At 58.4% G+C, this 13,963-nt stretch overlaps 1 protein-coding gene across 1 annotated transcript; it reads right to left on the bottom strand.

Annotated features, from left to right (window-relative positions):
* Positions 1-3,361: 3,361 nt before the first annotated feature.
* TGOLN2 (trans-golgi network protein 2) lies at positions 3,362-8,640 on the bottom strand. Its single transcript, XM_077789280.1, has 4 exons — positions 8,506-8,640; positions 6,685-8,240; positions 6,109-6,192; positions 3,362-5,607 (listed from the first exon to the last, which is right to left on the bottom strand). The coding sequence occupies exons 1-4, from the start codon at positions 8,582-8,584 to the stop codon at positions 5,602-5,604; spliced, it is 1,725 nt and encodes a 574-aa protein (XP_077645406.1). The 5' UTR covers positions 8,585-8,640; the 3' UTR covers positions 3,362-5,601.
* Positions 8,641-13,963: the final 5,323 nt, after the last annotated feature.

Below are 13,963 nucleotides of genomic sequence, written 5' to 3' on the forward strand. Positions count from 1 at the left end.
TCCTGGGATTTGTGCCTCGTGATGGGTCAGTGGGGCATGGAAGGTGGAACGGGAAGGGAGCTGTGGCTCAGAGCCAATGAACTGACACAGATACTCCAGGTTTGGTCACAGGAGAAGTGCCCAGTGCTCACCAAAACCCCCTGACACATCTTTCCAGGTAAAGCAGCTGCTGGATGAGAACTTCCCACTTTTTGCTAGGTTTGGGCAGAATTGGACTGGCTCAGCATGAGGCTTTCAACTGCTGCCAGTTAAATCTGGTTTAATTGTGGGTTTTGGTCCCTCCTTGATCACTTCCTCACTCCCTAGCTTCCCACCGCTGCCCTCCATCCCAATTCTTTTATGCTCCATGCCTCTTTTTTGGTGCTTTCCCTACAGGCGTCTCTCCCTCAGGGTCCAGCCTGGGTCATCCCCAGTGTCCCCATCTCCCCGGTGGTTTGTACCCTTTGGAGCTGGGCTGAAACCACACCGTGTGCCCTGACACAGGACATCACTGGCAGCAAACTTTCCTCCCAGACACCAGCCGGACACGGATGAGCTCATAAGAGTTGGCCTGAAATGGCCCCAGGGTGACATCTGGGGACAGCAGGGCAGGGCTGGGAGAAGCCCAGCTGGGAGCTGCTGCTGGAGCAGGAGGAAAACAAAGCCCAGAGCTGGTTCCTGAGCAGGGAGCAGTGTGACCGTGCTGGAAAGGAGCCCTGGAAAGGGGCTTGAAGGCTGATCTGGCAAAGAGGATTAGATCACTGAGCAGAGAGATAATTCGGTGATGGGATGGAATTTGCAGAGAAGGTGAGCTCTGCCAGGAGAGATCACCCAGAGGCAGCCCCTTGAGGAACCCAGGGCCACAGCAGTGAGCTGGGGAGGCTGCTCTGGGCACCTTCAGCCCAGGTGAGACCCCACCTGCTCCTGCAGAGCTCCCCCAGCTCCAGCTCCAGCACCAGAGGGATGTGGAGCTTCTGGAGTGAATCCAGAGGAGGCCATGGAGCCAGGCTGGGGAAAATGGGGGTGCTCACCTGGAGAGAAGGTTCCAGGGAGAGCTCAGAGCCCCTTCCAGGGCCTAAAGGGGCTCCAGGAGAGCTGGAGACAAGGCATGGAGGGACAGGACACAGGGAATGGCTCCCACTGCCAGAGGGCAGGGATGGATGGCAGATTGGGAATTGGGAATTGTTCCCTGGCAGGGTGGGCAGGCCCTGGCACAGGTGGGATTGGGTCGTCTGTAAGGTCTCTCCCAAGCCATGCCCAAACAGGACAAAGCAGGGCCAAGGTTCCTGTCCTTCCTCTCACCCTGCAGGCTCCTGGAGGGTGGGGACAAGGCCCTGCCTCGCTCCCAGCCTGCTGCAGGCATCTGCTCTCCCCAGGACAGAGGGGCAAAACCAGCAGCAGCTCCTTCCCTGCCACCCATGGAGAGCAAGGGACAAGTTACAGGAAAACCAACCAAAAACTCCTCTGGGAAGGTGAGGGGCTCAACCTGGAGGCACCAGAGATGCTGGGGGGAGGGTTTAACCAGCCAGGTCCTCTTGCCAGGGACCCTCTGCAGAGCAGAACATCTGATTTAGGCCCAGAACAGTGCAGTGACACCCAACCTTCCCCCCAGCAGCTCCCAGGAGACCCAAACCTGCCTCTCCTCCTGCTTTTCTCACCCCAAAGAGCTCCAGCCTTGCAAATGCCATCTCAGTCACTCTGGTGGTTTTTTAATCCAAACGAACAGTCCCAGGCCCTGGAATTTGTCATGCAGAGGCAAAGCTGATGTGTTTGCTTGGCTGGTGCCCTGCCCGAAAGGAAAATACCTGCTGTGAGACCAGCTCAGGCTCACCTGTTTGCTCAGGAGGCCGTGCAAGACCCAAAGCTTTCAAGAGAAGATGAGATAAAAAACACCCGGGGTGGTTAACGGGGTTTGCAGGCTGGGCTCACTGGGGTGCAGAGTGGATGTAGCAGCATTTCACAGAGCCATGGGATCACCTGGGTGGGAAAAGCCCCAAGACCACCAAGTCCAACTGCCAAGGCCACCACCAACCCACATCCCCAGGTACCACACCCCCAGAGCTGCCAAACCCTCCCTCAGGGATGGGGTCTCCACGCCTGCCCAGGGCCTGGACTGCTGTTTCCATAGAGGAACTTTCCAAAATCCAACCTGAACCTCTCCTGGCACAGTTTGAGGCCGTTTCCTCTCACCCTGCTCGCAGAACCCAGCCCCCACCTGCTGCACTCTCCAGTGCAGGAGCAGGAGGGTTGAAGGGCACGGCGCCAGCCCCGTGCCCAGTTTCGCCCAGTTTCGCCCAGTTTCTCATGCATGAAGCCTCCTCCACCCTCAGGGCCTCTCTGCTAAACTGCCTCTATCAGAATGTCTCAATCCTGCCCCGATAAGCAGAGCCCAGCCCAGCTGGCAAAGCATTTCTGATTTTATTTGACATTATTTCCACCCACGGACTTTGACTCCTGGGCAGTCACCCCCACACGACCCCAGGGGCATTCCCAGCCCTGGGATGCCCCAGTGCCTCCTGCACCAGGACAGGACCGAGGGGCTGTTCCTGCCCCACCACAGCTGCCCTGCCTGCCAGAGTGTGCTGGGGCCTTCCCAGACCGGGGAGAGCAGGCAAGGGGCTCAGCGAGCTCGTGGAGCACAAGGCAGTGGGTTTTTTGGGAAGTCACCCTAAGGACACAGAGCAGAGCGGAGCTCTGAGCCCCGTGCAGCAAGGGGGATCTCCAAGGTCTCTTCCAACGCCACATCCCCATGGGAATGTTCCTCTGAGCTCCCATTTTCACCCTTTTTTCCGCCTGCAAGCTGCCAGGAGCCCCATCCACACCCTGGCCCTTTGGCCACTGCGGGACTGGAGGAGCGAGAGGAAGGCGGGATTTCCTCCTGTGAGGGAAAGGAGGCGGGGGAAAGGAGCGACTTTCATCCATTCCCGGCAGGAAAACTGCCCGGAGTTCCCGCAGCATCCACAGGGGAGCGGGCACCTTCTCCTCCCTCCCAACCTGCCAAGCTGCTGCTGCTCCGAGGAGCTGGGACATCCTGGGACTGCCCCGGGGGCTCTCTGCAGGGGAAAGAAGAAATCCAGGAGAGCTCAGGACTAAGCTCTGTGCAAAGTTTAATCCCCTCTTGGGCCCTGAGCTCCCAGCACGCAGAGCCAGCCCCGGCTGGGCTGGCTGGGCCCTGGGAGGCAGACTGGAAACTTCCAATCCGCCCTGGCCCGGCCTGTCTGGGCTCCTTCCGCCTGCACCCGCAGCTCTGAGCACAGCCAGCTCCACGAAACCAGGGGTTTGCAGCAAAAAGGGGTTTTGCATAAAGAGGAGCCACCCTGCACCTTTGGTGCCAGGTGTCGACCAAAACCATGCAAAGAACGTGAGGAAAACAAAACCAAGAGAGAAGTGAAAACTCGACCTTTTGGGTCTTTTTTATTCCATTTACTGATTTCACCACACAGAAAATAAAAAACCAGTACAAAGAACTGTAAAAAATTCTGATCCTTCCAAGCAAAGTGCATTTCACTGCCGCAGAAAACAAATCGTGTGCTGATTCAAGCCTAAAAAGTAGGAATATTTGGCAAAAAACCCTCTGTACCAACAGACACCATCCATGGAAAACACGTGTCCAAAGGGAAAAGGTGCACCTTGATCCCTTGGGGACACGTTGCATAAACACCATAAAACTCAAGGAACTGGGAGCAATCCCCAGAGCTCTGGGGCAGCCCAGACTGTTGGCAGAACACACCAGCCTCGGGAAGTGCTGGTGGGGAGAATTTGGGGGAAAACCCTGCAATTCAGCCTGGTGTGAGAGCTGCCTCTCCCCAGACCCGAGAGGTGTGTCCTCATCACCTTCAGGAATGCTTGGCTCAGCCTGGGATCGAGGTGATTGAGGTCCAAAATATTCCCTCCCCTGCTGGCAGCAGGGTGGGATTCCCACAGCCTGCAGCAAGAGAGGGCTTGAAACAGCTCCCAGGACAGAAAAGTAAGTAGATGGTGAAAAAATAAAAAGCCTTTCTCAATTATTATTCATTAAAAAAACCCCACAAACCAGGACAAAGCAAGCGTAGATCACTCACACTCCAAAAAGCACACACACTCCAAAATCCTGACCAGAGCAGCCCAGGAGCACACGGAATTCCACACACTGGAAAAGGCTTTGTCTCCCTGCTGAGTCCAAAAAGCCAGTGTCCCCCTCCCCAGGCCCAAAGCAGCCCCCCAGCCTGGCTGATCCCACAGGGAGCAGGGTGGTTTGGTGCAGGAGCTTCCCACCCTTTTCCCCCAGAGTTACATTCCCAGCCCTATTTCCCTTCCCTCCACCCTCCTGCTCTCCAGAACAACTCCTGGAAGTCCTTTTAGCATCCTAGATGTTTCCTAAGGAAACTCTGAGGACTCTTTAAAGCCAGGAGGGACTCTCACGCTTGCCAAGAGCCAGCAAAAAGGGAAAGGATGGCTTTAGGGTTTGGAGAAGGCCAAGCCCTCCCTCCCCTCTCGGAATGAACCTTCAGGAAATCAGAAGCAGAGCTGAGCTTTCACAGTGACAGGGAATGGCTCTGCCCAGGGTGACCACGGGGCAAGGAGCTGACTGCTCCCAAGCCTGGGAGGCCAGGAAAAAGCCCCCCAGGAGGGAATTTAACCATCCTGGGGCTCTTCCCGTGCAGTCGGTGAGTGCAGGACTGGCACAGGCCTGGCACCCGATGTGGCACAGCTGGGTGCCCATGCAAGGAGCTCTGGGTCCCTCAAATCCTTTTTTTTTCTGGAAAAATCCAAAGCAGGAGCCAAGCAGGTACTCTGTGCCCTCTCCAGAACCATCCCAGCCCTTAGAAAGCTCTGCGGAGTACAACTGCAGGAATGAAAACCACCTCACAGGTGTAATGGGGCACCAACCCCTTGGTCTGACCAGTACCAGTCAAACACAACTGGAGGGACTGGGAGCTTCCCTCATCCCAAACTCCTCAGGGATTTACATTCCTTCCTTCCTGACAAGGGGAGGAAACAATCCTCCCATCCAAATTCCTGACCCCAACAGGGCATGGAGCTCCCTGAGCCTGACCCCCTCCTCCACACCACCACCAACACCCCCTGTGCAGACTGGGAGGGAAAAGACCTGCATGGAACACGAGGGGTTTGAGCTACAAAAGCTGCTTCAGCATGGCCAGAGGTGTGTGTGAAAAAGGGAATCTGCGTGTGAAACTGGAAAACTGGTCAGGGAGAGAAAACCCACGTCCAAATCCGTGCTGGGTCAGTTCCAAACAAGCGCAAGAGAACTCACTTGCTCTCAACCTGAGCATCCCAACCCAGCAGATGGACAAGGAGGGGCAGGAGGAGGCCAAGGCAGCTTCGTGCCCGGGCAAGGGACAGTCCCATGGCTCATTGTGCAGCAGATCCTTAATTCCCCCCCAAAAGGAGGGGTCAGTCCAGCAGATGGCAAATTCCATTGCACTGGGACACAGAAATCCTGGGTCTGGCTCTTCCAGCAGCCAGACAGCCAGGGGGAAAACAAGGCAGCTGGGAAAGGAGCAATTTAGGGAAGTGAGAGGTTTTATCAAGGTGCAGGTGCAAAACAAAAAGCGTTTCCCCTCCTTCCCGTGGAATCCAGCTGTGGCAGCAATGAATCCCCACCATCATCTGAGGAGGAATCTAGATCTGGAAAGGCAAAAGGAAAGGTTGGAACCACCTGAAAGCTCAGAATTGCTCTGCTGCTCTGTCCAGACCTGAGTGGGCTGAGAAGCTCCCAAAGCAAATATGAGCTTTTGCCTTTTCTTCCTAACTCTTCTCTTCCTACAGCAGAAAACAATTACAGGCACCTCTGCCCTGAGTGGCAAGAGGGGGAACAAAGTTTTAAGGGAGAGAAGAAAGGGATTTCTCCACAAATCCTACCCTCTGCCACTAAAATGCTCTCTGACAAGTTGTTTGGATCAGTGACAAAGTCATTCAGCCCAGCTGGAGATTGTCCCATCTGTGCTCTGCCAGCACTTCTCACTCTCACTGTCTCCATTTCCTGGCAAAACCCTGTTTCCACACCAAACTCTGCTTTCCAAACTGCCTCAGCTGGGGCTCTGGGACCCTTTCTAATGCAAAGGGCCAATATTTGGTATTTTCCACACACAGCAGGCACGCCAACCCCCACTTTGGGCTGGGTCTCACCTTTTGGTCCAGTCTCTGATAATCACCAGATTTGGGCCGTCGACCGGATTTTGACCTTTTTCCTTCCAGAGCGAAAGCAATGATCTTTGGAGAGAGAAAAACGGAGACAGAGTGAAACAGCAGCTTCCAACACAGGCTCACCTCTGATTTTTCATTCACCTGCTCCCACAACCCTTTTCCTGTGACCAAGCACTTCAAACATGGAAATGCCAACACTCAACCATTGCTAAGATGGATAATGAGGTTTGCTCAACAAGCAGAAAACAGTAGGAATTAATTTTTTTTTTGTACTCCCTCAAAACCAGCCTTATGTGAGGGAAAACAACCCTGATCTTGTGTTGGTGTACAGCAGACTGTCAGTAGGAATCTGTCAGAGATGAGATGGAGGGATCTCACACCACTCAGGTGAAAATCAGCAGCAGAGCTGAGAACACCCAGCTCCCACCAGATCCAACCCTCCCTGGGACCACACGCACACAGAGCAGACTGGGGGGTACTGGTGAGAAGCCAGTCAGGGTGAGGGGAGAGGGCCGGGCAGGTCCCTCCCAAGCCCGGGGCTGGAGCAGGGCTGCTCACCTTGCGCTTGTTGTGGTAGGCCACGTACAGGGCTGCCACCACGACCGCCGTGGTCACCAGGTAGGCAAAGAAGTGGCTGCTCTCCGAGCGGGCCCTGGGCAGGGAGGGAGCGTTCTTCTCCCTGTCCTGCTCCAAGGAGCTCTCACTGCCCTCCTCAGCCTTGGCCACATCCTCCTCGGCGTTCTCTTCGTCTTCCACAAAGCTGTCGTCCGAGGGAGCTGCGTGTGAGCCGGGGCTCTGCTCCTCCTGCGAGTTCTTCGGGCTGTCCTGGGGGTCAGGCTGCTGGCCAGCAGCACTGCCCTGGCTCTCAGCCTGGGCCTGCTGCCCACCCCCGCTGGTGTGCCCGGGGCTGGCCTCGCTCCTGTCCCTGCCACTGCTGCTCTGGGTGTTGTCCTGGGCCTGCTTGTTGCTCTGGTCCTTGTCCGTGTTGTCTGGGGTGTTGCTGCCATTTGTGCTGTCACTCTCCTTGCCATCCTTGCCCTTGCTGTCCTGGTTGTTGCTGCCCTGGTTGGTGCCCTGGTTCTGGTTGGTGCTGCCCTGGTTCTGGTTGGTGCTGCCCTGGTTCTGGTCGGTGCTGCCCTGGTTCTGGTTAGGGCTGCCCTGGTTGGTGCCCTGGTTCTGGTTGTTGCTGCCCTGGTTCGTGCCCTGGTTCTGGTTAGTGCTGCCCTGGTTCTGGCTGGTGCTGCCCTGGTTCTGGTTAGTGCTGCCCTGGTTCTGGCTGGTGCTGCCCTGGTTCTGGTTAGTGCTGCCCTGGTTCTGGTTGGTGCTGCCCTGGTTCTGGCTGTTGCTGCCCTGGTTCTGGTTGGTGCTCTGGTTCTGGTCGGTGCTGCCCTGGTTCTGGTTAGTGCTGCCCTGGTTCTGGTTGGTGCTGCCCTGGTTGGTGCCCTGGTTCTGGTTAGTGCTGCCCTGGTTCTGGTTGGTGCTCTGGTTCTGGTCGGTGCTGCCCTGGTTCTGGTTAGTGCTGCCCTGGTTGTTACTGCCACTTGTGCCATTCCCCTCCTTGCCATCGCCGCCCTTGCCACTGCTGCCGCCGTTCTCGGTGGCCCCTGGCTGGTTGCCACCCTGGCCGTTCTCGCTGACACCGTTCTGCACGTTGTTGCTGTTCTGGCTGCCACCCTCACCGCCCTGGCCACCAGTGCCACTGCTTGGGCTGCCACTGTCTCCAGCGCTGCTGTTGTGGCCACTGCTGCTTGTCTTGCTTTTACTTCCTTGTCCTGCGCCTCCTGCACCACTGCTTCCACCATTGCTGTCCTGGCCAGCCGCCGTGCTTCCGCTTTTCTCTGACTCCTTCTCCTCCTTGTCCTTGTTGTCGCTGCCGTTTCCAGCGACGCTGTTGTTCTGCTGCTCGGTACCCGTCTTCTCATCCACGCTGGTCGCGCTGTTCGTGTCAGTTTTGGGGTCGCTGCCGTTGGAGTCACCGCTGTCCTGCTGGTTCCCGTTCCCCGGGGACGTGCTGCCGTGGTCCTGGCTGCCAGCCGCTGCGGCTCCCTCGGGCACGGTGCCAGATTTCCCTCTAGTGCCCGTTTGGTCTCCGTTGGTCTCGGTTTGCACGGGCTCTGCAGCGATAACGGGGAGCCCCGTCAGTCGGCGCTGACGGGCAGAGGGGAACCCCTGCGGAAGAGGGGGCACGCCGCAGGAGCCGGGGGGAACCTCGGGGCAGACGGGACCGGGGGTTACCGAGGGCGGCGGGGAACCCCGGCTGACCGAGCGCACGGGCGGAGGAGGCCTCCAAACCGAGCGCGGGCCCTGACCCACACCCCCCCCCCCCCAAGGGCTTCGCGGCCGCCTCCCGCCCCCGCCACAGCCCCCGGCCCGGCGTACCGGCGGCGCAGAGCCCCAGCAGCAGCAGCAGCACCGGGAGCAGCACCGGGAGCAGCGGCCGCGCCCGCGGGGCCGCCATGGCGGACGCGCCCTCAGCGCCGCTTCCGGGCGCAGCTCTCGCGAGACGAGGCGCGAGAGCGGCGCGAGGGGGCGGGGCGCGAGCGGTTGGGCGGGGTCTCGGGGCGGGGGCGGGGATTGGGCGTGACCGCGCGGGTGGGCGGGGCTTGTCCGGCCGGGGGCGGGGCTTAGGCAGCCCCTTTGGGGGCGCTTGGTGCCCTCTGGCGGGCGCAGCCGCGTTTTGGGGTAAAACCCGCCAGTTCGGGTAAAAGCCACCGCGTTTTGGGGTAAAACCCGCCGGTTCGGGTAAAAGCCACCGCGTTTTGGGGTAAAACCCGCCGGTTCGGGTAAAAGCCACCGCGTTTTGGGGTAAAACCCGCCAGTTCGGGTAAAAGCCACCGCGTTTTGGGGTAAAACCCGCCAGTTCGGGTAAAAGCCACCGCGTTTTGGGGTAAAACCCGCCGGTTCGGGTAAAAGCCACGGCGTTTGGGGTAAAACCCGCCGGCTCGGGTAAAAGCCACCGCGTTTTGGGGTAAAACCCGCCAGTTCGGGTAAAAGCCACGGCGTTTGGGGTAAAACCCGCCGGCTCGGGTAAAAGCCACGGCGTTTTGGGGTAAAACCCGCCGGTTTGGGTAAAAGCCACCGCGTTTTGGGGTAAAACCCGCCGGTTCGGGTAAAACGTCCCATTTGACAGCAGTGATTCCCAGCGGAGCAGGAAATGGGCTGTGCCTATCAGCAGGCACCCAGGACTGTTCGCTTCGGGCAGTTTATCTGCCTTAGCCTGCTAAATCTCCCTTCTCTGGGCTCAATGTCCAGAACCCCGTCCCCAGCAGGAATCACAACCTTCCGTGTGCCCACGGCCTGCTCCGTTTAACCCTAAAACAGGAAAATCCCACGGAAACCAGCCGGGTCCCGCGCGCTGACTGGGGAACAACTGGGGAATGATCCTGCCTTGGCCGATTTTCTCCCCTCGTGGTTTCTTTTTCCCCATCTCTGGGGAATCTCAGTCCAATTCAACACATTCCAGCCATCCCTGCTGCTCAGCTCCGCCGGTGCCAGCCTTTTCCAAGGAGACCAGAAGAGCTGGCCCGACGCTTTGCTGGGGTGGACCCAGAGAATTGAGGCTGTTTCTCATGCTCAGCTTTCACTGACCCCCTGGAAGTCGAGAGTGACTGAGCTGAGGCCAAGTTCCTCTGGATTTCCAACAATGCCTCTGAGAAGGGAATTCTGCCCGGAATAGCGCGGATGGGGCTGGCACCAGGATCCGACACCTCTGCGGGGATCACGGAGGACAAAGAGGACCGGTGACCTCCCCTCACCTCGCCGGGATGGAGCTGCTGCTCCGCTGTGCCAGGCACATCCTTCTGCTCCCATAGAGCAGCGCAGAGGAAAGGAAGAGAAATTTCTATTTCAGCTCCTTTTTTTTTTTCCTCATGTGGAATGTGTTTGCAGAATTGTTTACCTGGGGTGAGTTGGATTCTGGTGAGGATTGTTTGAGCCTGATGGACAATCCAATCCAACCCACCTGGGGCTGGACTCTGGAAAAGAAGGGCACGAGGTGTGAGTTAGGGTAGTTAGAAGAAGTAAGTTTGTAGTTTAAATAGTAAATTGAATAATATATTAATAAATTATAGTATATCCTTAAAATAGTATATTAATGTATTATAGCAATTACATAATTAATGTAATATAGTATATCCTTTAAATAGTATATTAATGTATTTTAGCATAGTTATAATAAAGAAATCTCTCAGCCTTCTGGAGTCAGACAATATAATTCCTTCCCACTGAGCTCACCTGCATTTACAGGAGTCCGGGACCACTCACGGATTGAGGGGAGACCCCAGACTGGGGGGGACCACAAGGAGCACGGGGTGCAGCTCCTGGCCTGGCACAGGCCACCCCAGGGGTTCTCAGGGGGTCTCAGGGGGTCTCAGGGGTTCTCAGAGGGTCTCAGGGGGTCTCAGGGGGTTCTCAGGGGTTCTCAGGGGGTCTCAGGGGTTCTCAGGGGTTCTCAGGGGGTCTCAGGGGTCTCAGGGGTTCTCAGGGGTTCTCAGGGGGTTCTCAGGGGTTCTCAGGGGGTCTCAGGGGTTCTCAGGGGGTCTCAGGGGGTCTCAGAGGGTCTCAGGGGGGTCTCAGGGGGTTCTCAGGGGGGTCTCAGGGGGTCTCAGGGGTTCTCATGGTGTTCTCAGGGGGTCTCAGGGGGTCTCAGGCCACCCCAACACCTGAGCACGTTGTCACCTGAGCAGGCTCTGCAGCCCCGGCTCAGTTTTGGGGCGTCCTCTGCTCTCACCAATCCCTGCAGATTCGCTTTTTGGGGATGGCTCTTTCCGAGAGTAGCCAGCGAGAGCGGGCTGGACACACAAATCTGGCCTTCATTAACACTAATTGGGGTGTTTTAATGCGGTGTCCCAAGGTCTGGTGTCAGGATAATAAAGTCCTCACCTCCTCCGACATGTCTGCGCCCCCCATCCCTCCCCTTCCCCCCCGAGGGCTAATCTGGTCAGGATAAAGGATCAAAAGGAGAAACAATTAGCAAATGGAAGAATTTAATGATGCTAATTAAAATGTATTAAGTGTAGCCACTGCCTCTGCAGCAGCTGCTTTGGCAGGAGCCCGGAGGACGCGGCGCAGCGGCCGCGCCGCCGGTGACGGGACATCTGCTGCGCCCTCCCCGCCAGCCCCCGAAAAAAGGCGTTGGAAGAAACCTCGGAGCCCCTAATTAGCTCCATCTCTGCAGGAGACCCCTGGGACCTCATTAGGCTTTTCAATTAGTGCCTGGCCAGCCCGCGGGGGGAGGACTGGGGGAGGAGGGGGCGGCTGCAGTTCAGGGCTCGGAGGTGCCAGGAGTGCCCAGAGAGCGCCAGGAAAGCTCCGAGCCGGCTCCAGGTGCTCCAGGTGCTCCAGGTGCTCCAGGTGCTCCAGGTGAGCCCCTGGCCAGGAAAGCTCCGAGATGGCTCCAGGTGCTCCAGGTGCTCCTGATGCTCCAGGTGCTCCAGGTGAGCCCCTGGCCAGGAAAGCTCCGAGATGGCTCCAGGTGCTCCAGGTGAGCTCCTGGCCAGGAAAGCTCCGAGCCAGCTCCAGGTGAGCTCCTGGCCAGGAAAGCTCCGAGCTGGCTCCAGGTGCTCCTGATGCTCCAGGTTTCTCCCAGCCAGGAGCAGCCCCTGGCCAGGAAAGCTCCGAGATGGCTCCAGGTGCTCCAGGTGCTCCAGGTGCTCCAGGTGCTCCAGGTGAGCTCCTGGCCAGGAAAGCTCCGAGATGGCTCCAGGTGCTCCTGATGCTCCAGGTGCTCCAGGTGAGCTCCTGGCCAGGAAAGCTCCGAGATGGCTCCAGGTGCTCCTGATGCTCCAGGTGCTCCAGGTGAGCCCCTGGCCAGGAAAGCTCCGAGCCAGCTCCAGGTGCTCCAGGTGCTCCAGGTGAGCCCCTGGCCAGGAAAGCTCCGAGATGGCTCCAGGTGCTCCAGATGCTCCAGGTGAGCTCCTGGCCAGGAAAGCTCCGAGCTGGCTCCAGGTGCTCCTGATGCTCCAGGTTTCTCCCAGCCAGGAGCAGCCCCTGCCCAGGAAAGCTCCGAGCCAGCTCCAGGTGCTCCTGATGCTCCAGGTTTCTCCCAGCCAGGAGCAGCCCCTGCCCAGGAACCCCACGGGGCTGTGGCCGAGGGGACCCGGGCCAGCTGTGGAAGGTTTCTGACCTTTTCGTGCAGCCAGGGGATGGTTTGGGCTGGATGGAATCACAAAGGTCACCTTGTTCCACCCCCAGCCATGGCAGGGACACCTCCCACCCTCCCAGGTGCTCCCAGCCCTGTCCAGCCTGGCCTTGGGCACTGCCAGGGATCCAGGGGCAGCCACAGCTGCTCTGGGCACCTGTGCCAGGGCTGCCCACCCTGCCAGGGATATTCCTTCCCAAAATCCCATCCCTCCCTGCCCTCGGGCACTGGGAGCCATTCCCTGGGTCCCGTCCCTCCAGGCCTTGTCCCCAGCCCCTCTCCAGCTCTCCTGGAGCCCCTCTAGGCACATCCAGGAGCCAAACACTGCTGGGAGTGTCCCAGGCCTCCCACACCCCGGACATCTCCCACACAGTTAAATCACCTAACACCGCCCAAAACTCGTCCAAAATGGAGGAGAGGAGCCCCCAGACCGTCTGGTCACATCATCCCAAACGGAAACACGCTGGATATCCAGGCTTTTGAACACAAACCCCAGAGTTCTTCCTCTTCTACAACCTTGGAATGGTTTAGGTGGGAAGGGACCTGAAGGAGCACCTTGCCCCAGCGCTCTCCCTGGGGCAGCCACACCTCCTGTAGAAGTGCTCCAGAGGACAAATAAAATCCAACGGGACCCGTTTTCCGTGGAGAACCACTCTGAGCTGGAATTTTCACGCAGCTGCAGGCGTGACGGGTCTTTTGCTCCCATGATCTGTTCCAGGGGCTCCACCCGGGGCTGGAGCACCCCCGGTGTCACCTCCTTCCCCAGGAGCCGGGCTTGGTGACCCACTGCTCCTGGCAGGGATAATCCCACCCCGTCCCAGCTCCGGAGCACCACGAAAGCTTTGCAACAGATGTTCCTTTTCCGTATGGGAAAACACGGAGTCAAACAAAGGAATATTCTCCTGCTGAAGCCCAACATCTGTTTGAAGGCGTCTGGCTCTGGCTGGGGTTTAATCCTTGTGACAGGTCCCTCCATGCCTCTAATGTCCCATGAAATCCAATTCCAGGAGCTGCTTGTCCGCAGGCCGGGGCCGCGCGTCCCGCGGGCGCTCCCGGCCGAACGCAGCCTCTTGGAGCAGCTTTTCCCAAAAACTCTCCCTTTTGCCTCTTTCCAGCGACAGCCCCGCGCGTTCTGGGCGCACCCCGACCCCTGCCCGGTGCTCCGTGGCCGCTCCTCCCGAGCGGTTACTGCGCTCCCCTCCACAACTGACAGCTTTGTTCTCTCTGAAAGCAAGACTTTTAAATAATTTGGGGTGGAAGCGTGTCCCAGATTTGGGTGTGACAACAGGAAGGATGCTCGGGGCACCCCGAGGGTTTTGTGGCACCCAGCAGCCGCCTGAGCTGACGCCCGGCTCGCCGCTGGCAGCTCCGGGCTGCTCCAAGCTGGCAGTTCCAGCTGTCCACATGCTGCTCCTGAGCTGGACGAAGCAGCCGCGCTCCTGCCGGAGCTCCCACTGCTGCTCGCAAAGGCATCGGGAGCTTTCGCGAGGTTTTGGAGCTGGCGCCCGCCCCAGGTGTGACCCCAGGGCTCACGTAGCTGGGGCCTGGCTCAGGTGTGGGTTTTTGTAGTTCTGCCCAGCTCTGGTGTGGAAATCCTCAGACCCGGGTCTCCTCTGCTGCAGATATGGATGCCAACACCTGGAAAACACAGACAGATCCTCCTCAGTCACCTCAAAGTTCCCTTTCCCCTCCACCTGC

This window comes from Lonchura striata, chromosome 32 (assembly GCF_046129695.1).
Source record: "Lonchura striata isolate bLonStr1 chromosome 32, bLonStr1.mat, whole genome shotgun sequence".
NCBI classification, from domain to species: domain Eukaryota; kingdom Metazoa; phylum Chordata; class Aves; order Passeriformes; family Estrildidae; genus Lonchura; species Lonchura striata.